Source organism: Vigna radiata, chromosome 9 (assembly GCF_000741045.1).
Source record: "Vigna radiata var. radiata cultivar VC1973A chromosome 9, Vradiata_ver6, whole genome shotgun sequence".
Lineage (NCBI taxonomy): Eukaryota > Viridiplantae > Streptophyta > Magnoliopsida > Fabales > Fabaceae > Vigna > Vigna radiata.
This window is the reverse complement of record NC_028359.1, coordinates 10,375,645-10,400,842: the sequence shown is the minus strand read 5'-3', so window position 1 is coordinate 10,400,842 and position 25,198 is coordinate 10,375,645. Positions and strand designations below refer to the sequence as shown.

Sequence of the window (25,198 nt, the reverse complement as noted above, 5' to 3'; positions counted from 1 at the left end):
ATAGCCTCCAAGGGCCTCTCCCAATCTCTCTAGGTGAAGAATGAAGTGTAGGAGGAGAAGAATGCCCAAATATCGCGAGAACCATGTTTAAATAACCCATTTTTGACACATCAGCGGAAAGTCGCGCCCAGTGCCCCCTTCTGGGGTGCCCGGGCGCCATAAAAATACAAAACAGCGAATCAAAGGGCGCCTAGCGCCCCCCAAGGGTGCCCAGGCACCAAATCTGCAGAAAATCAGCAGCCAGGGGCGCCCCAGTGCCCTTCTGGGGGTGCCCAGGCGCCATATCTGCATAAAATCAGCAGCCAGGGGCGCCCTAGCCCGGACAGCTTTGACAGCATTCAAAAATTTAGGCTCTTGCGCAATTCCGAAGGCGTCCAACATGGGTATTTGCTTCAAATTGATCAATTATGGTCCCAAAACATGTTCTCTTGAGTTCTTGCTTGTTTTCCTCCACTAGAATTGCTTCCTAATCCTTTATTTCACACACTCAAACATAGAGATTAGAGGTAAAAACAAGCATATACTAAATAAACACAAGAAAACAAGAAAACACACTAAATGTGAGGATAAAACAAAGTAAAAGCTATGAAGGAGTTGATTTTGCCACTAAAATTATGCTTAAATAATGGTAAGAATTAGCATTATCACAGACCAAAGATGAACACTTGACACATAATTAGTCTACACAAAGCATATGCTCTTAATCATTCAGGACTACTTATCCTTCCTTCCTTACACTCCTAAGTTCAAAATCCGTTCTATATCAAGGATTTTAGATGTTACTTTGTTTTGTTGTTTCATGGCGTTCTATTTTTTAACATATCAATGTTTGCTGAGACTACTTTTTTTAATGTCTTGGCAAAATATTGAACCTATCCTTTAATCATTCCTTGTGCAATGTCACGATAACCAAGGACAATAAATTATTCATTATCAGTCACAATTTATTCAAATGGATAAAGGCTAATATGTAAGGTTTCCTTCACGTATATATGAAATATGTTTGACTTTTAGCTATCAACTTGTAAGCAGACATGAATTTAAAACTAGTAATATTGAAAAATTGTGTTTGATTTTAAATTAAATTATAAAATTATAGTCCTATTTTTTAAGAAAGTTATTTTCAATAAACTAAATTATACTTGGAGGGTTTCACACATGACAAAGGAAGTTCAGAGGTGACTAAAATATAACTTCCACCAATGTTGTTTTATGATACATGAACTAAATATTTTATAATTTAGTTAAGAAAGTAAACATAATTTTTCATGGTTAAAAAAACATAATTAAAAGTAATGTACGAGTAGCAAAAAAGTTGAATCATTCAATAGTAATTATATTGGTTCATCTCATTCTGAATAACGTTGAGTTCTTATGATACCAATTGCTGTTTTACAGAATAATATTAGGTAGCAAAACAAAACAGAGGAAATAAAATTCTGAAAGAGATAGAATATACGAGTTGNAATAAAAGTAAACGTTATTATCCTCAATATGCAGGGCCAATTACTTATAATACTTACAGTAACAAAAAAAGCTAATTGAGATTCTCGCAAACTAATTTACNGTTATTATTCTCCCGAAGCTTAGGAACATTTATTTTGACTAAAAAAACTTTATTCAACAACTAAAACAAAAAAAATAAAGTAAATAAAGATGACAAGTGGAGTATAAGAAAGAGCAAATATTTACCAACAATCCTTCAAATTCAACGTAGGGATTTATATCTGATAATTTTTGAGCTTACAATTTAAAAGGACGCATGTTTCAGTGTTCTATTATGAGCAATTATAGTTAAAAAGGATTCCACCTGCATTATATCTTTTCCAATGGCCTAAGCTTCGAACAACCAGATACGATGAGAGCTTTTAAAGATGTCAACTTATATATCTCTCTTGGGAGATAGCTTAGACTTGTGCAATCCTTCAAATTTATTAATACTATATTGGAGAGATCACCAATGGATCGGTGTACCTTGATCAAACTTGGACAATCTTTTAAAATGAGTTGTTGAAGACTTGGTAGGCTGGAAAAGTCAGGTGTTTCTTTCAAGTATTTGGAGTGACTAAGATTAAGGAATTTTAACCGCTCTAAAACCTGAAAGCATAGTTTTTAGACAAAAGATTAGGTAAGTAAATGTAAAAAAAATGCAATAGTTAGAAGTGGAACCAATAATACTATTTCTATCTTAATTAACCTGGGGGTTGTTTCCAGAGGAGTTGAAGATGACTGTGCTTTAAATCTATTGCAATTGCATTTTGCAAATGAAAGTTGCTTGGAATGTGTTCATATGGAAACCCTCGCCAACAAATCCATCTCAGTTCTTCAGAAATGTTCCCAAAATCTCCACTAAGTTGTACATGATCAAGTTGTAGCAATCTTAGTCTCTTCATTTTCTTGAAAGCATGAGCTTCAAAGCCATCTCTTCTTCTTGAATGCAGTTTCAAGGACAATCCCTGGATAGCTTCTGTCCCCTGTGATGAATGTAGCAAAGATAAACAATTGAGAAATTATTGATACTTAATGTCGAGTCTAACATGTTATCAAAACATGCATTACACTAAAAAACAAAACACTTTCAAAAAAAGTTTCATAATTATATAAATAATGTTCTTACAGTATTCTCGTTCAATACATCTTTTACGTCATCCTGCAACCACAATCGACTTCTTTTCCCCGGTTCCTTTGAGCATTCTTGATGAATAATTTGTCTTCCCATGTCTCGTAACAAAGGGTGCAGTTCAAGTTTGTTGTTCCTTTCAACTTTTATGAGGCCACGATCTATGAGAAGTGTTATTCCAATATCAGCATGTAGTCCACACCCATTTAATATCTCTGTCACATAGTCTTTTTCTTTGCCTTTAAAGAAACAACATACATCAAGAAATATATCCTTTTCAGTATCACGTAAACCGTCAAAACTCATATTTAATAAGTTCAGAAGTTCATTCGGGGGATTTCTTTGTAATTCTCTCAATACACTTTCCCACACTTCTATTGTCTTATCACATAAATAAGAACCAAGGAACTGAAGAGCTAGTGGTAGTCCTCTACAATAAACAATGACGTTTCTTGCAAGTTCACTCCATTCTTTTTTTGGTATTGCATCTCTAAATGCATGCCAACTAAAAAGCTCAAGTGACTCATTTTCGTTCAAACGATCCATTTGATAAACATAATCAACTAAGTGTTGGTTCAGCAAGTGTTTATCTCTAGTAGTAAGGATTATCACAGTTCCTTGACCGAACCATTCACGACTCCCACATAGGCTTTTTAATTGGCCAATTTCATTGACATCATCAAGTACAATGAGCAACTTTTTCCGAGAAATTCCATTCTGGATCATAGTTCTTCTTATCCCAACGCTTTTCACCTCCAACTTGGATTTTAGGACATCAGAAAGAAGATTTTCTTGCAAAGCAACATACCTTTCAATTTTTGAATCCCAAACTTCACCAATATTCTCAATAAAACTCTTACCAATGAATTCACGATAAATTCGATTGTAGATGGCTTTGGCTAGGGTTGTTCTACCTGATCCTCCCATTCCCCATATTCCTATCATACACACTTTGCTGGATTCATTTTCAATACATTTAATCACGTCTTCCACCTGGGACTCTAATCCAACAGGATATTGGGTAATAGACAAGTCTTTATAGTCCAGTAATGTCTTAACGTGGCTAACAATTCGCTCCACAAGTTCAGCATCATGTCTTCAAGATGAATCATAATGTGTTACCAAAATTACATCAGAACCTTAACACATGCTTCATTCACCCTCAAACGAAAGAAAGTAGGAAGGATTCATTTGTTTACCTGAAATTTCTGAAATCCCAACCGGTGATTCGTGCAGCTGTGGTGAGTGCACGGCTCCACTTGGACAACGCATGTTCCAGTTGTTCTCCTGAATAACTTTTGTGTGCAGCTTCTTCCAAAGCTTTTCCAAAATCATCCTTCTGATGACGTACATCCGATGGGTCAATCTCGTAAAATAAGGGTAGAACTATTTGGCCAAATGTTTCGTCGCATTCAATGATTTTTTCAAGCTCAAGAAGACACCAGATAGATTCAGCGTATGATTTGGAGAAAACGATTATTGTAATCTTAGTGTGCCCTATTGCCCTCATGTGCTCTTCCAGCTTCATTCCCTCATGCAGATTCTCCTGGCTAATAAAAGTTTTGACTTGATTTTGTAAAAGGACAGAGTGTAGATGAGAAACAAATCTTCTACCGATGTCTTCTCCACCAAAGTTGATGAACACATCGTGTATGAAATGGGGTTCTGATGTTAAGAAGGATGAAGATGCAAACTCCATCGAAGGAATTGAAGTCAACTCTTCAAAGATAAAGTGATTATGTTAAAGATTAAAATGTTTTAGATGTAGAACCGAATTGGGTTATCACTCAGTCAAATACCATTTATATTTTATATTTTTCCTCCTGAACCCATCTCGGTATGCATACTTCATTTTTTAAATACTAAAATATTTATGTTGTTTAAGTAAGATTTTTAAAGAAATTACGATATTCTATCAAAACTATTAAAAAGATTTAGAAAAGGAAACACTTAAATAATATTTAATTAAGATTTTAGAGGAAAACATTAGATGTTGTGTAGAATTCATAGTTTTTCGCTTTCTTTACTCTTTCATTCAAACACAAAAAATTTAATGGAAGATTTAGGTACTTCATATAATTTTTTTACGTTTCTTAAGAAGCTGTGCTAAGGACTTTATCATTTTTTTAATTACGTGAAGAAACTATCTTTGTTAGATACCGAACTGCTTCCCTAAATGCCATCTTAAATCAACGAAATTCTCCATCTTTAAGCATTAGTAAAAAATGACTATTTAAAAACACGATACAAAGAAACTGAAATCTATTGTTAAAGAATGAATGTATAAACCAAGCAACTATACAACACATTATTCAGAAACAGAGAAGCGGACATTAAATTACACCTTTCTACAACAAAATTTAATTAAAAATATTAAGTGTAATGCAAATTTTAGGATGTTGATAGGGGACCTATACCTACCTTATATTTATGTTTTTTATGATGAACAAAAGAATGTTTTATGGTTTCCTGCATAACAAATGACATGATAATTGTTTTATCATTATTGTGTTTGTGTTTGAGATACTTGATATATGTATTCATTGTTTGTAAATGAATCATGAGTTTAAACAAATTAAACATATCATTTATGGTAGGAGTAATCGAATAAGCATTGCATACAATCTACTAGATTTCTCTAGATATTATTATATGCTTAACAAGGACAAATAGTTGTGTAATAATCGATTAGATAAGTTGTATAATTGATTAAAAGACGTTGTTATGCCAATATGTGTTTAATAAGTACATTGATCTATTTGGAATGGAAAATGATTTGAAAATTTGCATAATCAATTACATAAGTTTCATAATTGGTTAAATATGTTTCTCTTAACAAAATCAATTTCATTTAAAGCCTAAACTGTTTTTAACGGTCATATGAATTTATAGCTGACTTGTATGGATTGTATAATCAATTGCATGCATTGTATAATCTGTTAAATCTATTATATTTTTTCATTATTTTCTTTACTTGTTGAAAATGTGATATGCAATGACTTAATCTGTTAAAGAGAAAGGTTAATCGATTAGGTCTGCTTAGGTTTGGGCTTTTCAAGTTTTCAATTAGGCTTCTCGATGAGCTTAATCAACTAGGTTAACTACTTAAATCGATTAATTTATTCTTGTGTCGTACTCTCTCTGTAACTAGAATCCAAACCCTTTTTCTAAAAAAGAGATTATCTTGAATTCGAAATCTCCATGGCTTCCTCATCCAAACGCAACAAGAGGACTGCTTCAAGAGTTAGGCCAACAAGTCCCTTTAGTTGGATCAGTGATGAAGAAGCACACACCAACTTCGTTTGTTTTTGGTGTATAAGGAAGGTTATTTCACACAAGCTTCTGGGCATTTTGTACTTTATGAGATAAGGCTTTATTTTCTAAGACTGACTGGAGTACCAACGTCTTGCTAGGTTTGTGGAAATGTCAGGTGACTAGTATCCTAACTTGGTAAAGGTCTTTTATGCCAACCTGAAGGTTAAAATAGTATTATTTGTTCAAGGGTTAAGGGTGTTTACATCAAACTTGATGAAGCTATTTGGTCAACCATTGCTGGCTTCAGGCCAAATGGTCATAATTAAATCCCACCTAAGTGTACTCGGGATAAAAAAGATGGCAATATACAAGGATTGCCTGAGAAACCCTGATGAACCTAGGGACTTTACATTATGTGCATTTGTAATTGTCTTGATTCTATTACCTAGAGGAGGAAATCATGCACAGCTTATTACAGAAGATGTTTATCTTATTCATGCTCTAAAAGGAAGGATACAAACTGACTGAACTGCTGCAGTTTGTGACCACATGGTCAAAGTATCCAAACAAAACATGGTTATTCTTCCACATGTTGTGTTCTTGAGCAAAGTCATGCGTCACTACTTTATTGATCTTACTGATGAAGTGACATTAAGTTGTAGCAAGAAGAATCTGATAGAAAAACTTGCTCTTCATCATATAGGTCTAAGGAAGAGTGAGATTGGTTGGACATTTAAAGATGAGCATGTGCCTATGGTTGAAGAAGTTGAGCCTTTGAAGGTTGACAAGTCAGAATCCAAGTTTACCTTTCAACCAAAGACATAATTTGAAAGATACATGGTCAATCAGATGAAGACTCATTCTACCAGACTCTCCAGGATTGAAAAGTCTCTTACCTGAGTTCACAGGAAGCTGAATGATGGTTTTGACAATGATAATATATTTTGGGAATACTTCTAAAGATGAAGACATGGATGAGGATAACTAGGAAGATGAAGAATTCATTGATATCTCTTATTAGAATAGGGATTAAGATTTAGATTTGATTACTATTTTGGTTTAAATGTCTTGTAATTATGCCATAAGGCTCTGTTTTGGAACAATTTGTTTCTTGTTTGGCTTTAAAGTGTTTGAATGAATTACATGGTTTGATAATAATTTGTTTTGATAACAATATCTTATGCTTAATATTTTGAATGCAATTTGGATGTTTGAATTAACCTTGGTATTTGCAATATTTGATTGGACTGATTGCACACATTGAATGAGTGAATGAATCTGTTCTGAATGAATGAAAGCTTGCATATCACTCTGTCATATGATCAATTGTTCATTTTCATTCGTGGATCATGCATTGATACACAATTGTTGTTCTTATCATGTTTATTATGCTACTAACATGTTACATTGTTGAGAAAGTTGTGTTTGAAGGTTACAATGTGATCATAATAGGTTGAATGATAAAAAATCATGAATTTGATCATTACTGCAAATTTAACAGATTAAACAGTTTTATAATCTGTTAAAAAATTTGAACTACAATTTTCTCAATCTGTTACATTATTAATGTAATCGGTTAAGTCATTGAATATTGTTTTACACGCATATAACTGTTGTTTTGAGTTGCTAAACAAGTTTTAACTATTCTTATATACATGTTTGACATGTCATAGATATCATATGTTGTATATTGCTCAAATTCATTTTGAAATCCACCATATATGCATCATTATGAGATGATAACTCTGTTGCAGATGTGCTAACACATTTATCATATACTCTGTTGCATCATAGCTGATATCTAAATGTTATTACTACAGTAATACTCTATGCTTTATCATCATTCCATACAATTTCTTGAGTATTAGGAAATGCACATGATATCATATGCTATATTCATTAGAATTTTGTATAAATGCTCTGATATGTATCTGTCATATACATCTGGTATACTATTTCAAATTAATGAACACACACTCTGATAATCAATCATATACTGGTCATATTCTGGTATAGAAGAGTTTGTTTAGATAAACTTAAATTTTAGCCTTTTATGAATAATTTTGTTTAAATCTTATTTTATTTGGGTCTAGTAAAGTTTGATTTTGATAGAGATATATCAAGAATAGGTAATTATGATTTTTTTTTATTTAAATACAATATTATTTTATAATAAATTAAGTAGATTTTATTTTTAAAATAGTTGATATTTTATATTCAGTTTTTATTTTTATTTCCAAGTATAAAAGTTATTTATAACCCTTTAATTATCAATGAATAACACACTCAATTTAAGAAAATATCATTAACATGAGAATTTCTTATCGTAACGTTGATATTGGTTCATCTCATTCTGAATAACGTTGAGTTCTTATGATACCCATTGCTGTTTTACATAATAATATTAGGTAGCAAAACAAAACAGAAGAAATAAAACTCTGAAAGAGATAGAATATTCGAGTTGAAATAAAAGTGATCCTTATTATTTTCAATATGCACGGCCAATTACTTCTAATACTTGCATTGACCAAAACATCTAATTGGGATTCTCGCAAACTAATTTACTGTTATTATTAAACAACTAAAACCAAAAAAATAAAGTAAATAGAGATGACAAGTGGAGTATAAAAGCAAATATTTACCAAATCCTTCAAATTCAACATTGTGATTTATATCTGATAATTTTTTAGCTTACAATTTAAAAGGATGCTTGTTTCAGTGTTCTATTCTCAGCAATTATAGTTGAAAAGGATTCCTCCTGCATCATATCTTTTCCAATGGCCTAAGCTTCGAACAACCAGATAGGATGAGAGTTTTTAAAGATCTTAACTCATATATCTCTTTCGGGAGATAGCTTAAACTTTTACAGTCCTTCAAATTTATCACTAGTATATTGGAGAGATCACCAATGGATTGGTGTACCTTGCGCAAACTTAGACAATCTTTTAGAATGAGCTGTTCAAGACTTGGTAGTCTGGAAAAGTCAGGTGTTTCTTTCAAGTATATGGAGTGACTAAGATTAAGGAATTTTAACCGCTCTAAAACCTGAAAGCATAGTTTTTAGACAAAAGATTAGGGAAGTAAAGGAAAAATAGAATGCCATAGGTAGAAGTGGAACCAATAATACTATTTATATCTTAATTAACCTATGAGTTTAAAAGAAAAGGGCGTAAAGAATACCTGGGGTTGTTTCCAGAGTGGTTGTTTCCAGACCAGTTGAAGATGACTACGCTTTAAATCCATTGCAATTACATTTTCCAAATTAAAGTTGTTTGGAATGTATGTATAAGGAAACCCTCGCCAACAAATCCATCTCAGTTGTTTAGAAATGTGCCCATAATTTCCACTAAGTTTTACATTATCAAGTTGTAGCAGTCTTAGTCTCTTCATTTCCTTGAAAGCATGAGCTTCAAACCAATCTCCAATGCTGGAATGAAGTTTCAGGGACAATATAGCTTTTGTCCCCTGTGATGAGTATAGCAAAGAAAAGCAATTTAGAAATCCCTGAGTAATTATTGATTATTGAGACTTAATGTTGAGTTTAACAAGTTAACAACACACGGATTACACTTAAAAAGAAAACACTGTCAAACAAAGTTTCATAATCATGTAAAGAATGTTCTTACAGTATTCTTATTCAGTACATCTTCTACATCATCCGGAAACCACAATCGACTCCTTTTCCCCGGTTTCTCTGGGCATTCTTGACGAATAATTTCTCTTCCCATCTCTTGTAGCAAAGGATGCATTTGAAGTTTGTTGTTGCTTTCAACTTTTATGAGGCCACGCTCTATGAGAACTGTTATTCCAATATCAGCATGTAGTCCACACCCATTTAATATCTCTGTCACATACTCTCTTTCTTTGCCAATAAAAAAACAACATACATCCAGAAATATATGCTTTTCCGTATCACGTAAATCTTCAAAGCTTATTTTTAATATGCTCATAAGTTCATCCGGGGGAATTCTTTGTAATTTCAACAATACACTTTCCCAAACTTGTATTGTCCTATCACATAAACAGGAACCAAGGAACTCAAGAGCTAGCGGTAGTCCTCCACAATAATCAACTACGTTTCTTGCGAGTAAACTCCATTCGTTTCTTGGTATTGCTTCTCTAAAGGCATGCCAACTAAAAAGCTCAAGTGACTCATTTAAGTTCAAAAGATGCGTTTGATAAACATAATTAACATCGAGTCGATTCAACAGGCTAACATTACTAGTTGTAATGATTATCACAGTTCCTTGACCGAACGATTTAAGACTCCCGTATAGGTTTTCTAATTGGCCAGAGCCATTCACGTCATCAAGTACAATGAGCAACTTTTTTCGAGAATATCCATTCTCGATCATAGTTCTTCCCATCTCAAAGCTTTTCACCTTCAACTTGGAAATTAGGACATCGGAAAGAAGATTTTCTTGCAAAGCAACATACTCTTCATAACCAATATTCTCAATAAAACTCTTATCAATGAATTGACGATAAATTCGATTGTAGATGGCTTTGGCTATGGTTGTTTTACCTGATCCTCCCATTCCCCATATTCCTATCATACACACTTTCGTGAATTGATTTTCAATACATTTAATCACGTCTTCCACGCGCGACTCTAATCCAACAGGATATTTGGTAATAAATAAGTCTTTATAGTCCAGCAAAGTCTTGACGCGGTTAACAATTACGTCTACAAGTTCAGCATCATGCCTTCAGGATGATAATGTGTTACCAAAATTAAAACACAACCTTAACATTTGCTTCATTCACTCTCAAACCAAAGAAAGTAGGAAGGATTCATTTCTTTACCTGAAATCTCTGACCTCCCAACCAGTCATAACTCTAATTGTGGTGAGTGCACGGCTCCACTTGGTCAACGCATATTTTAGTTGTTCTCCTGAATAGCTTCTGTGTGCAGTTTCTTCCAACGCTTTTCCAAAATCATCCTTCTGATATCGTACATCCCATGGGTCAATCTCGTAATATACGGGCAGAACTATTTGGCCAAATGTTTCGTGGCATTCAATGATTTTTTCAAGCTCAAGAAGACAGCGGGTAGTTTCAGCGTATGATTTGGAGAAAACAATTATTGTAATTTTAGTGCCTCCTATTGCTCGAATCTGCTCTTCCAGCTTCATTCCTTCTTGCAGATTCTCCCGGCTAATAATAGTTTTGACTTGAGCTTGTAAAAGGACAGATTGGAGATGAGAAACACATTTTCTACCGATGTCTTCTCCACCAAAATTGATGAATACATCGTGTATGAAATGGGGTTATGATGTTAAGAACGATGAAGATGATGATGATAAAGAAGAATTTGCAAACTCCATAGAAGGAATTGAAGTCAATTCCTCAAAGGTAACGCAATAATGTTAAAAGATTAATATGTTTTAGGTGTAGTCCTGAATTGCGTTATCAATCACCCATAACCAAATACCATTTATATTTTATATTTTTCCTCCTGAACCCATCTCGGTATGCATACTTCATTCTTTTGCCACCTGCGCGTTAACTTTCTTTAAGCATTGTTAAAAAATGACTATTTGAAAACACGATACAAAGAAATTGAAATCTACTTATTGTTAAAGAATGAATGTATAAACCAAGCAGCATATACCACACATTATTGAGAAACAGAGAAGAAGTCTGAACATTAAATTACACTACTTTCTACAACAAAATTTAATTAAAATTATTAAAATATAATGCAAATTATAGAAGTATATAGAAACTCCTAATATAGAAGAATAGAAATGTAATACACATTCTAGAATATTGTACAAAAGTCAAAAATAATCTATGGGTTTATAAATACCCATGTACTTTACCATGGACAAGACAACATCTACCACAACTAAGATAACTACAACACTTCTTCCAACTACTACTTCCATATTATACTATCTCCACATTTTCTCTACATTAATTCCACTATCTCTACATTTTCTTTACCTCCATCAATTATTTCTTTCACAACTTCAAAATACTAACAGTGGTACCAGAGATGTGTTCTATCATCAACTAGGCATAGATAAAATTTTCAACTCCTTCAAACAAAACTATAACTTCATTCTATACTACTTCCAAAATATTTTCTCAACTCATGGCTACTACCAATCATCAATTCTAGTACTTATTTTCACATGAGAAAATTATTATTTTTGTAGTGTCAAAATGAAGACATTCTTCCGCTCCCAAGATTTATGGGACATCATAGAAGAAGGGTTCACTATTCGAGAAGACACTTTCACTCTTACTACAACTCAAAAAAAGGAGTTGAAGGAAAACAAGCAAAAGGATTCAAGGGCATTTTTGTTTTGGTTAAATATATGTTTTAGTCCTCATATTTGTACCTCATTCTCAATTGGGTCCCCGTGTTTTTTTTTTGTCCCAATTGTGTCCTAATATTTGTTAAATTTAGGCAATAAAGCCCTGACCGTTAACTAGACGCTAACGCCGTTTGCACTGTGGTGATTTGTAATTGATTTTATGTTTTTAATTTAAGTAATTCCATTACATGGAATTATGATTTAAAAATAAAACATTTAATTAACACGTGTGCAATTTGTATAATATGATTTTAAATTGTTTTTAATTTAGTTAAGTTGGGATTTTATATGTCGTTCTGAGCTAAGGATTTGGTGTCCGAAAGAGTCAAAATTAGGGGTTGTTGCTCGAAAGAAGAAGAAGTGTGACGAAGAGTATCAACAATTGTGTGAAGAAGTGTGACTTATTGGTGTTATTACTTTGATATCATTGAAGTTTGTGAGGTGCTTTCAACCTCATTTCCCTGACATTGTTGACTTGCTTCTCGGTTGGGCTTTGATGCTGGATTTAGCTCAATCGGATAGGCGTGTTATTTTGGATAGCTTCTTGCAGTTTCAGAAGCATTGGGTTGGCAGTCTTCCTATGTCCTTGAGATTGCTCACTAAGTTCTTGGGGGACATGGAGGTTTTGCTTCATGATGGAACTCCAGGCATGCCGCAACAGTTTCGGCGGCTTCTTGCTCTGCTTTCTTGTTTTTCAACTATTCTACAGTCCACTGCCTCGGGATTACTAGAGATGAACCTTCTTGAACAGATATGCGAGCCGCTCAGTGCCCTGCTGCCAAGATTGCTACGGTGTTTATCAATGATTGGGCAGAAATTTGGGTGGTCTGAGTGGATTGAGGATTCCTAGAAGTGTTTGACTCTTTTGGCTAAGATTTTGCGGGAGCGGTTTTCAAGTTTTTATCCTCTTACTGTTGATATTTTGTTTCAGAGCTTGGAGTTTGGAGACAGTGCAGCGGCCAGGGTTGAAGAAGATTAGCTCTTTCCAAGTCCATGGGGTTTTGAAGACCAAATCCCTAGCTCAGAACCACATATAAAATCCCCAACTTAACTAAATTAAAAACAATTTAAAATCATATTATACAAATTGCACACATGTTAATTAAATGTTTTATTTTTAAATCATAATTCCACGTAATGGAATTACTTAAATTAAAAACATAAAATCAATTACAGATCACCACAGTGCAAACGGGGTTAGTGCCTAGTTAATGGTCAGGGCTTTATTGCCTAAATTTAACAAATATTAGGACGCAATTGGGACAAAAAAAAACATGGGAACCCAATTGAGAATGGGGTACAAATATGAGGACTAAAACATATATTTAACCTTTTTTTTTCTCTTTAACAAGTATTTAATGACATAATTTTTCCAAGAATAATTGGTGCTACAAGTGCAAAACAAGCTTGGAACATAATACAAGAGGAGTTTCAAGGAAGTGATCAAGTACACAATGTTAAACTTCATTCTCTATGACAAGAGTTTGAATTATTATGAATGAAAGAATCTGAGACCTTTAAAGACTACTATTTTATAATAAAACAAATACTTAGTCAAACGAAAACCTATGGAGAAAATATTCTTGACAAAAATATTGTTGAGAATATTTTAATTTCGATTTCCAAAAATATGATGCAACCGCAACTACGATTGAACAAGCAAAAGATTTGACTACATTGTCAGTAACACAACTAATGGACTCTCTTGAAGCTTATGAAAAAAGATTGAAAAGGCATGAAAAAGACTTAGTCGAAAATTCCTTTCAATCGAAACTGAAACTATGTCTCAAAATAAAGAATATGAAGGAAATAAAAGTAGAGGAGAAATTTCTAGATATAAAGAAAATTCTAAAAGATTCTTTATGACTCATCAAGGAAACTATCCTCCATTTGGCATTTGTAAAAAGACAAGTCACTTGGAAAATGATTGTTGGCATCATGGAAAACCTCAATGTCAAAACTGCAAGAAATTTTATCACATAGAAAAGTATTGTCATAATAAAAATAAGCATTAATCAAACATTGCAAAAAAAACATAATGAGGAGAAACTTTTATTCTACATCAATCAATACTTTGCAAGACTAGGGTTGCATTCTAGAAGCATCTTTGCCTCAACCAAATCGTCGTCTCTCGCCGCCGACACCAACCTCTCACCGGACGCCGAGCACCCAAATGAATTCCCCATTTCTCTCTCACTCTCTCTGTGAGATCAAATCTTCATAAAAAAGCCTCCGGGTAAAAAAAGGAACAAAATCCAACTAAAGGCAACAGAATCTAAACACAATGGGATTTAAATGTATGTGTGTATTTATGTTGTGATGGTGGAGGAACGCACAGAAGGGAGAAGGCGAGACCAGCACTGGGGTGGGGCGGCGAGCCAAGGAGTGGCAAGGGTGGAGGAACCCGCAGAAGAAAGAGCTACGTAGAGGAAGAAGAAGAAGTTGTTGTGCGACACAAATGCAAGAGGAAGAAGAAGCTATTGCGCGATGCAAATGCAATGTGTGTAGGTTAAGTTCAGGAAATTTAATAGAGCTACTAGCTCGGTTACCTATAAACCCGAGGTAATAAAGTGCTGGACAGGATCAACGACTTCGGTTCCCTGGTGAACCGATGCCTTAAATCTGGTGTAGCAGGCAAAGTTGCAGGCGTAGCAGGCGAGTAACAAAGGTATAAGCCTTGGTTGCCTAGCAAACCGAGGCAGTAAGGCAGCGTATAGACATCGGTTGCATGGCAAACTGATGCCATATGCCCTCAGTTTTCAGGCGAAAAGCCTGACTTTGCAGAGAACTTTCAGGAGAAAAGCGTCACTTGCACATGGCTATAGACATCGGTTGCCTAGCCACCTGAGGCAATAGGGCCTTTTCAAAAATATGTCAGACAGAAAGGTCTGATATGCAGTGTTGTGTTTAGTGGTATAGGCCTTAGATTTTATAGTAATTGAGGCATTATCAGCTTTCCACCTCTGATTTTAAATGAACCGATGTATATAGCGTTATATGCTTCGGTTTTCACATAACCGAAGTCTATATGGCGAGTTAAAAACCACATTTTTTACTAGTGAGAAGGACTCACTAAAAAGAAAAGATATCACATAATGTATACGCAACAAGTTATTCAATTTCATGATCCCCTTTTCATTCTTTTGCTTACATCTTTACAGCCTAGGATAATTTCTATAACATTGAAAATGTTAAAAATATGTTGGTCACGATATTTTTTCAATAGATTTTTCGATAGGCCGAAATTCATCGGTAAATATGCAGTCGGTAATATTTATCAATGGAAATTTATATCCATTGATAATTACCAAAGGAAAAATTCATCGGTAATTAACAAAGGAAAAATTCATCAGTAAATGTTGTGAACCGATTCACCTTCTTCCTCCTCTCTCCTTCTTTGTTCTTTTAGCTTTCCTTTTTTTTTTATCCTTCTTAACCTCCTCCGCACAGGTACCACACCTCAAAGGAGAGAGCCCATCTTCATTCCAAAACTAAAACGATAAAACCTCAAATAAAAACTAATCAAAAATAAAAAATCAGAAGGTATCAAAGGAAAGGGAGGATCAAGTTCGTCCGATCTACGGTGATTATACATGGCTTGCGTTTTGCATCTTCAAGGTGTTGCAAAGGAAGTTTGATGTTGAACATTGATGTTACTTCAATGACATTCTATTATGTGTGAACTGGCGTCATGGTAAAGCTTGCATCTGCTTTTGCATTTGTTAGGTTGATAAAATTTATTTTCAATAAACTAAATGATACTTGGAGGGTTTCACACATGATAAAGGAAGTTCCGAGGTGACTAAAATATAATTTCCACAATGATGTTTTATGATACATGAACTAAATATTTTATAATTTAGTTAAGAAACTAAACATAATTTTTCATGGTTAAAAAAAAACATATTTAAAAGTAATGTACGTGTAGCAAAAAAGTTCAATCATTCAACAGTAATTATATTGGTTCATCTCATTCTGAATAACCTTGAGTTCTTATGATACCAATTACTGTTTTACAGAATAAGATTAGGTAGTAAAACAAAACAGAGGAAATAAAATTCTGAAAGAGATAGAATATACGAGTTGAAACAAAAGCTAATTGAGATTCTCGCAAACTAATTACTGTTATTATTCTCCCGAATTATAGGAACATTTATTTTGACTAAAAAACTTTATTCAACAAGTAAAACAAAAAAATAAAGTAAATATAAAAGACAAGTTGAGTATCAAAGCAAATATTTACCAATAATCCTTCAAATTCAACGTTGGGATTTATATCTCATAATTTTTGAGCTTACAATTTAGAAGGACGCTTGTTTTAGTGTTCTATTCACAGAAATTGTAGTTAAAAAGGATTCAACCTGCATTATATCTTTTCCAATGGCCTAAGCTTCGAACAACCAGATAGGATGAGAGTTTTTAAAGATCTCAACTTATATATCTCTCTTGGGATATCTTGGACAACCTTTTAGAATGAGCTGTTCAAGACTTGGTAGTCTCGAAAAGTCTGGTGTTTCTTCAAGTATTTGGAGTGACTAAGATTAAGGAATTTTAACCGCTCTATAACCTGAAAGCATAGTTTTTAGACAAAAGATTAAGTAACATAAAAAATGCAATAGTTAGAAGTGGAACCAATAATACAATTTCTATCTTAATTAACCTATGAGTTTTAAAAGAAAAGGGCATGTAATGAATACCACTCATTGTTGCCAGACGAGATGGAGAAGACTATGCTTGAAATCAATTGCAATTACATTTTCCAAATGAAAGTTTTTTGGAATGTATGTATAAGGAAACCCTCGCCAACAAATCCATCTTAGTTGTTTAGAAATGTGCCCACAATCTCCATTAAGTTGTACATTATCATGTTGTAGCAGTTTTAGTCTCTGCATTTGCTTGAAAGCATGAGCTTCATAGCAATCTCTAATACTGGAATGAAGTTTCAGGGACAATATAGCTTCTGTCCAAGTTTAGAATTCCCCTAGTAATTATTAATTATTGAGACTTAATGTTGAATTTAACAAATTAACAACACATGGATTACACTTAAAAAGAAAACACTTTCAAAAGAAGTTTCATAATCATATAAATAATGTTCTTACAGTATTCTCTTTCAGTACATCTTCTACGTCATCCTGAAACCACAATCATATAAATAAAAAAGTTTCTCTGGGCATTCTTGACGAATAATTTCTCTACCCATATCTTGTAACAAAGGATGCATTTGAAGTTTGTTCTTCCTTTCAACTTTTATGAGGCCACGCTCTATGAGAACTGTTATTCCAATATCAGCATGTAGTCCACACCCATTTAATATCTCTTTCACATACTCTCTGTCTTTGCCAATAAAGAAACAACATACATCCAAAAATATATGCTTTTCCGTATCACGTAAATCTTCAAAGCTTATTTTTAATATGCTCATAAGTTCATCCGGGGGAATTCTTTGTAATTTCAACAATACACTTTCCCAAACTTGTATTGTCCTATCACATAAACAGGAACCAAGGAACTCAAGAGCTAGCGGTAGTCCTCCACAATAATCAACTACGTTTCTTGCGAGTAAACTCCATTCGTTTCTTGGTATTGCTTCTCTAAAGGCATGCCAACTAAAAAGCTCAAGTGACTCATTTAAGTTCAAAAGATGCGTTTGATAAACATAATTAACATCGAGTCGATTCAACAGGCTAACATTACTAGTTGTAATGATTATCACAGTTCCTTGACCGAACGATTTAAGACTCCCGTATAGGTTTTCTAATTGGCCAGAGCCATTCACGTCATCAAGTACAATGAGCAACTTTTTTCGAGAATATCCATTCTCGATCATAGTTCTTCCCATCTCAAAGCTTTTCACCTTCAACTTGGAAATTAGGACATCGGAAAGAAGATTTTCTTGCAAAGCAACATACTCTTCATAACCAATATTCTCAATAAAACTCTTATCAATGAATTGACGATAAATTCGATTGTAGATGGCTTTGGCTATGGTTGTTTTACCTGATCCTCCCATTCCCCATATTCCTATCATACACACTTTCGTGAATTGATTTTCAATACATTTAATCACGTCTTCCACGCGCGACTCTAATCCAACAGGATATTTGGTAATAAATAAGTCTTTATAGTCCAGCAAAGTCTTGACGCGGTTAACAATTACGTCTACAAGTTCAGCATCATGCCTTCAGGATGATAATGTGTTACCAAAATTAAAACACAACCTTAACATTTGCTTCATTCACTCTCAAACCAAAGAAAGTAGGAAGGATTCATTTCTTTACCTGAAATCTCTGACATCCCAACCAGTCATAACTGCAGCTGTGGTGAGTGCACGTCTCCACTTGGACAACGCATATTTTAGTTGTTCTCCTGAATAGCTTCTGTGTGCAGTTTCTTCCAACGCTTTTCCAAAATCATCCTTCTGATATCGTACATCCGATGGGTCAATCTCGTAATATACGGGCAGAACTATTTGGCCAAATGTCTCGTGGCATTCAATGATTTTTTCAAACTCAAGAAGACAGCGGGTAGTTTCAGCGTATGATTTGGAGAAAACAATTATTGTAATCTTAGTGCCTCCTATTGCTCGAATCTGCTCTTCCAGCTTCATTCCTTCTTGCAGATTCTCCTGGCTAATAATAGTTTTGACTTGAGCTTGTAAAAGGACAGATTGGAGATGAGAAACAAATTTTCTACCGATGTCTTCTCCGCCAAAGTTGATGAACACATCGTGTATGAAATGGGGTTCTGATGTTAAGAAGGAAGAAGATGCAAACTCCATGGAAGGAATTGAAGTCAACTCTTCAAAGATAAAGCAATAATGTTAAAGATTAATATGTTTTATATGTAGTCTCGAAGTGCGTAATGACTGTCCTATAATCACTCTATTCTAAATACCATTTATGTTTTATATTTTTCCTCCTGAACCCATCTCCCTATGCACATTTCATTTTTCGAGACCTACGCGCTAAATTTTTAGAAAGACACTTAAAAGTTGCAATTATTCACTTTCGATTTCAAAGAAAAATGTTTAATAACGTTTTTTTTATTAAAATATTTCTGGTGTTTAATTAAGATTTTTGAGGAAATTATGATATTCTATCAAAACTATTAAAACGATTTAGAAAAGGAAAAACTTAAACAATATTTAATTAAGATTTTAAAGGAAAACATTAGATGTTGTGTAGAATTCATAGTTTTTCGCTTTCTTTATTCTTTCATTCTAACACAATTTTAATGGAAGGTTTACCTCAGGTTTGTTAGGTACTTTATATAATTTTGTTTACGTTTCTTATGAAACTGTGTCAAGGAATTTATCATTTTAAATCAATGAATTCTCCATCTTTAAGCTTTTCTAAAACTAATGACAATTTAAAAACACAATGCAAAGAAACTGAAATCTATTGTTGAAGAGTGAATGTATAAACCAAGCAGCAATACAACACATTATTCAGAAACAGAGAAGCAGTCTGAACATTAAATTACACTACTTTCTACAACAAAATTTAATTAAAATAAATGGAACATGATTTATCATAACAGAAGTTTTAAATTCTGAAAAGTCTTTCTCGTTGTTGACATTATTTATTCTTTATTGATCTTTAAACAAGGAATGTGGGAAATCCTAGGCCAGATTCATCCCTCCATTCCTTTCATAGCTGTCTTGTAACAAAGGATATTCACTTATGCTAATAACTGAAAGAGAAAGAGGGATCAATTCCTTTTGTGGCAACAACTTAAGGTTCAAACAGTTTGAATCTCTAGGTTTTAAAGAGAGATGAGATATTTTAAGTCCCACACCATTCAAGAAAGAAATGTCTCTAATGCACAATGGCACAAGAGAAGTTGAAAGCAATTGCTTTTCCATCAACGTCTCCTCCAATTTTTACATCTAAAAGAAACTTAAGAAACTGAGTACCCCACTGAGTGATGGATGCTAGTTTGAGTGCCCAACAATTAAAGACCTCAACTTTTCGTAAATTGAAAGGCAATCCCTCTTCTGCAAATGACTTCAGACATATGAGAACCTGTAATTAGACCTGTCAATTGGTCCTAATCCATGTAGGTTGGAGAAAAAAGAGTCAACAGAGCTAAATACCCCTACGTTAGGTTATCAAACTCGTGAGTTTACGTAAACTGGTGAGAGTCGAATAAACTCGACTCAACTCGTAAACTCGTACGAGTTTACTTCAGATGAAAAATACTATATAAATAATATCTTAATTCAAATAAGTCTACAAAATTATATAACTTTAAATAAATAAAATTTATAGATATATAATTCATAAAAATAAATATTGTAAAACATAAATACTTGGATTATTGGCATTAATTTTGATGCATTTCATTAAATATATAATAAAAAAAGATTAAACGATCTTGTTTTTCTTAATTTTTCCTCCGTTGAAGCTTGTAGAACCGCTCCAAACTCGCGATTCTACACAATCCTACCGATTTCACAATTAATTCTACAGAGTTTACCCAGAAAAGGGTTTACTTCCGAGTTAACTCGGAAGCCATGTCTGAGAACGTAAACTCGTAAGAGTTTAAGAGTTAACTCGAGAGTTTGATAACCATGCCCCTACGTGAGACTTTTATGATACAAACCAATTGGTGAGACTTTGCTCCCATATTACAAGTAAAGGTCAATCATATAAATGACAAAAAATCATGTCTTTGAGTTTACACCCACATATACCAATTGTAATTTGTTTACACCCTTTAGTTACACCTTAAACAGACCATGTAGTGAAAATACCTTGCCTCAGTAAGTAATAAACCACCAGCAGTTTTTTCCTCGACTTCAGCAACCAGCATTCCATATTTAATCAATCAAAGGCTACATACATTTGATATGCATTTCATGCAGCAATTCAATTCTTTAAATATATTAGATATACATTTGAAAACCATGGTTCCTTTGCTTATTGGTTGTTAAAGACTAGAATTTAAAGACATGTTGAAATTAAAAAAAAAAAATTAAAGTGTAACTTACAATAAAAAATAAATCTGACTCAGGTTATATGTGATTTTTCATTGTGCCTTTGAACCTTATGGACCACTATTTAGAAAGGGTATCTATTCTACTTCAACGTCTATTGTAAAACAAAAACAAGGACAAAAGTTTAGTAGTCACCTTATAAAAGTTAAATCATTTTTCACAAGTGTCCTTTGTTGGGACTTTGGCAAGCGTACCAAATCGTTTCAAGTAATAAAACCGGTATGATCGGATATCGTTTCCCAAGAGACTCATTTCACTAAACAATTGTATAATTTCTAACTAACGTAGACTAAAGAATGCTTTCATAAATCGAGTTTTGGTTCAATTAAAGTAACTATAAAACATAAATGATAAAAGTGATCTTAAGCACTCAAACACTTGGAAATGGTAAGATTAGAAATGAAATGGAATGATATTGTTGGGGGTATGATTTCACCTACTTCACTCTTATGTATAGAAAATTACATCTTTTTCATTAATATATCAATGTCAATCTACTAATTTACTCAAACTCCAATCCCTTGGTAGAAAGAGCCTAGACTTCCTCATTAGGCTCCAATCCATTAAAAACCTAACAATTAATTCCGCATTAAGAAAAGAGATTTTAAGACAACCAAATGTCCTAGTTCTATCCCTAGAAACTATTTCCTTTAGGTGTTTAACCCAAGTCAAGATTTACCCAACATTTCCCAACATCAAGTAAACCCTAAAATCATGTCATGGGTAGCAACTTCATAACAAGCATTAAGAAAAGGAATTAAACACTAACAATCAATGAAAGAGGCATATATTCATTCAAAACAAAGTGATTTACATAAGAGTTTAGTGGTTACATCAATCCCCCAACAATAATGAAACTAGTTCTCCATGAATGGAGAGCTCAAGCTTATAACAATGGTGGAAATGGAAGAAGAAATAAGACCCAAGGATGAAGAAGGACTGTTCCCACAGCTCCTAGCTCGCCTCCAAGAGCTCCAAATGAGAGAAATTGTGTTTGGGCAGCAAAAGATCCAAAGCTCTTCGCGTTTCTGAGTGAAATAGGGCAAATCTGCCCTGTCAGCAAAGTTGGCGCTCAAGCGCCCCAAAAATGGGGCGCTCAGGCGCGCGACAGTCAAACTCAGGAACTAGTGCACTGGCGCTCAAGCGCCCCCTTTTTTGGGGCGCTCGAACCTGATTTCAACAGAATTCTGGTTCTTCATTTTTGCTGCTTTTCTTGCTTTTCTTGGTTTCCAATGCCTTCATTTGATGCATAGACTTCTTCCAATTACATTAAGCACATGAAAGCAAGGATTAGTGAACAAAGTATCTCAGTAAAACTTGGGGTGCAACCACTTAACAAACTAAAAGAAAACTAGGATTTACAAGGTAAAAAGTTAAGAAAGGGTTGACATTTTCTCTTGATTCATCACTGAAATCATGGTAAAATATGTCATTATCATCCTTTCAAATCTTTTCCAGTTTACAATTTAAGTTAATATTTCCGTGAGAATTGATTAAACAAATGTAAAAAGTCAAAATAAATTTTCAAATTGATTAATTCATATATTGGAAGATGCAGAGTCATTTGATATTCTTCGTATATGAATCCTTATATGTGGTTAAATATATATACAATAAATATTTAAATCATAAATATATTAAATAACAAATATCAAGTGTAAAAAAATTAAGTTGTATGCAAATAAAAAGAAAATCCATAAAATAGACATAGAATTAACTAAAAAATTTAACTAGCCAATGACTCCCTAAAAAATGTCAAAAGAATAAAGAAGAATTGAAATGTAATATAAATTCTATAATAATGTAGAAAATCTTAAGATAAGAAAAAGAAAATCAAGAACTACATAAGTAAAAGTCTAAAACATTCTACATAAGTTGTGACTAGCATGTTTTAGAATAATCTATGGGTCTATAAATACCCATATACTCTACCATTTGATGTAAGACAACATCTAACATAACTAAGATAACATCTACCATAACAAAGACAACTACAACATTTTTTCCAACTACTACTTTCACATTCTACTATCTCCACATTTTCTCTACCACATCAACTATTCCTTTCACAATCTCAAAATACTAACAGTGGTACCAGAGCTACGTTCAATCGTCTACTGGTGTAGATAAAAAATTTCAACTACCTCAAACAAAACTTTAACTTATTCTATGCTACTTGCAAAATATCTTCTCAACTCATGGATACTACCAATCAAGCATCACCAATTCTAGTACTTATTTTCAAAGGAGAAAATTATTATTTTTGGAGTATTAAAATGAAGACATTTTTCACTATAGAAGAGGAATTCACTATACCAGAAGACACCTACACTTTTACTGTAGCTTAGAAAAAAGAGTTGAAGGAAAATAAACAAAAGGATTCAAGGGCTTTATTTTGCACTCAACAAGCTGTTGATGACACAAGTTTTCCAAGGATAATTGGTGTCACAAGTGCAAAACAATCTTGAAACATAATACAAGAGGAGTTTCAAGGAAGTGATGAGGTATGCAATGTTAAACTTCATTCTCTAAGACAAGTTTGAATTAATAAGAATGAAAGAATTTGAGACCATTAAAGACTACTATTCTAGAATAAAAGAAATAGTTAATTAGGTGAGAGCCTATGGAGAAACTATTCTTGACAAAAACATTGTTGAGAAAACTTTAATTTCTGTTCCCCAAAAATATGGTGCAATTGCAACCACGATTGAACAAACAAAATATTTGACTACATTTTCGGTAACACAACTAATGAGTTCTCTTGAAGCTTATGAACAAAGATTGAAAATGCATGAAGAAGACTCTGCTTATGTTTCGTGGCTTTAAATGATTTTTTCAAGCTCAAGAAGAGAGCAGATAGATTCTGCGTATGATTTGGAGAAAACGATTATCGTAATCTTAGTGTGTCCTATTGCTCGCATATGCTCTTTCAGCTTCATTCCCTCATGCATATTCTCCTGGCTAATCAAAGTTTTGACTTGAGCTTGTAAAAAGACGGAATGGAGATGAGAAACAAACATTTGACCGATTTCTTCTCCACCAAAGTTGATGAACACATCGTGTATGAAATAGGGTTCTGATGTTAAGAAGGATGAAGACGATGATGATAAAGAAGAAGATGTAAACTCCATTGAAGGAATTGAAGTCAATTCTTCAACGCAATAATGTTAAAGATTAATATGTTTTAGATGCAGTCTCGATGTGTGTTATCACTCACCCATAGTCAAATACCATTTATATTTTATATTTTTCCTCCTGAACCCATCTCGGTATGCATACTTCATTTTTTGCGACCTGCGCGTTAAATTTTTAGAAAGACATTTAAGAGTTGCAACTATTCACTTTCGATTTCAAAGAAAAATTTTAAATATTAAAATATTTATGTTGTTTAAGATTTTTAAAGAAATTACGATATTCTATCAAAACTATTAAAAAGATTGAGAAAAGGAAACACCTAAATAATATTTAATTAAGATTTTAAAGGTAAACATTAGATGTTGTGTAGAATTCATAGTTTTTCGCTTTCTTTATTCTTTCATTCTAACACAAAAATTTTAATGGAAGATTTAGGTACTTCATATAATTTTTTTTTTACGTTTCTTATGAAGCTGTGTCAAGCAGTTTATCATTTTTTTATTACGTGAAGAAACTATCTTTGTTAGACACCAAACTGCTTCCTTAAAAGCCATTTAAATAAACGAATTCTCCATCTTGAAGCATTCGTAAAAGATGACTATTTAAAAACACGATACAAAGAAACTGAAATTTATTGTTAAAGAATGAATGTATAAACCAAGCTGCAATACACCACATTATTCAGAAACAGAGAAGCNGTCTGAACATTAAATTACACTAGTTTAAATTTCTACAACAAAATTTAATTAAAATAAATGGAACATGATGTTGAAGTCAAGTCAAACTGATTTACTTTAATGCATTTCTGTTTTTACTGTTTGACAGTTATGTTTGTTTGTTGCTTCGTTGCTCTGTTTAGCC

General features: G+C 33.3%; 1 protein-coding gene and 1 pseudogene across 1 annotated transcript; both read right to left on the bottom strand.

Moving 5' to 3' along the window:
• Positions 1 to 2,071: 2,071 nt before the first annotated feature.
• On the bottom strand, positions 2,072 to 4,337 carry LOC106773301 (TMV resistance protein N-like). The gene is made up of 4 exons (XM_014660006.2): positions 3,820 to 4,337; positions 2,618 to 3,716; positions 2,198 to 2,474; positions 2,072 to 2,097 (listed from the first exon to the last, which is right to left on the bottom strand). Exons 1-4 carry the CDS (start codon positions 4,317 to 4,319, stop codon positions 2,072 to 2,074), a joined length of 1,902 nt encoding a protein of 633 aa, XP_014515492.1. The 5' UTR covers positions 4,320 to 4,337.
• A 4,248-nt stretch (positions 4,338 to 8,585) lies between these two features.
• LOC106774161 overlaps positions 8,586 to 25,198 on the bottom strand; it is a 42,444-nt pseudogene continuing 25,831 nt past the window's right edge.

What these genes read in the sequence shown, in the direction of transcription:
- LOC106773301 (XM_014660006.2), bottom strand. Translation starts at nt 4,319, where the DNA reads ATGGAGTTTGCATCTTCATCCTTCTTAACATCAGAACCCCATTTCATA. An exon ending in TGGGATTTCAGAAATTTCAG is followed by an intron (nt 3,717 to 3,819) that starts GTAAACAAATGA and finishes TTCATCTTGAAG; the next exon opens with ACATGATGCTGAACTTGTGG. An exon ending in ATGTATTGAACGAGAATACT is followed by an intron (nt 2,475 to 2,617) that starts GTAAGAACATTA and finishes CATTCATCACAG; the next exon opens with GGGACAGAAGCTATCCAGGG.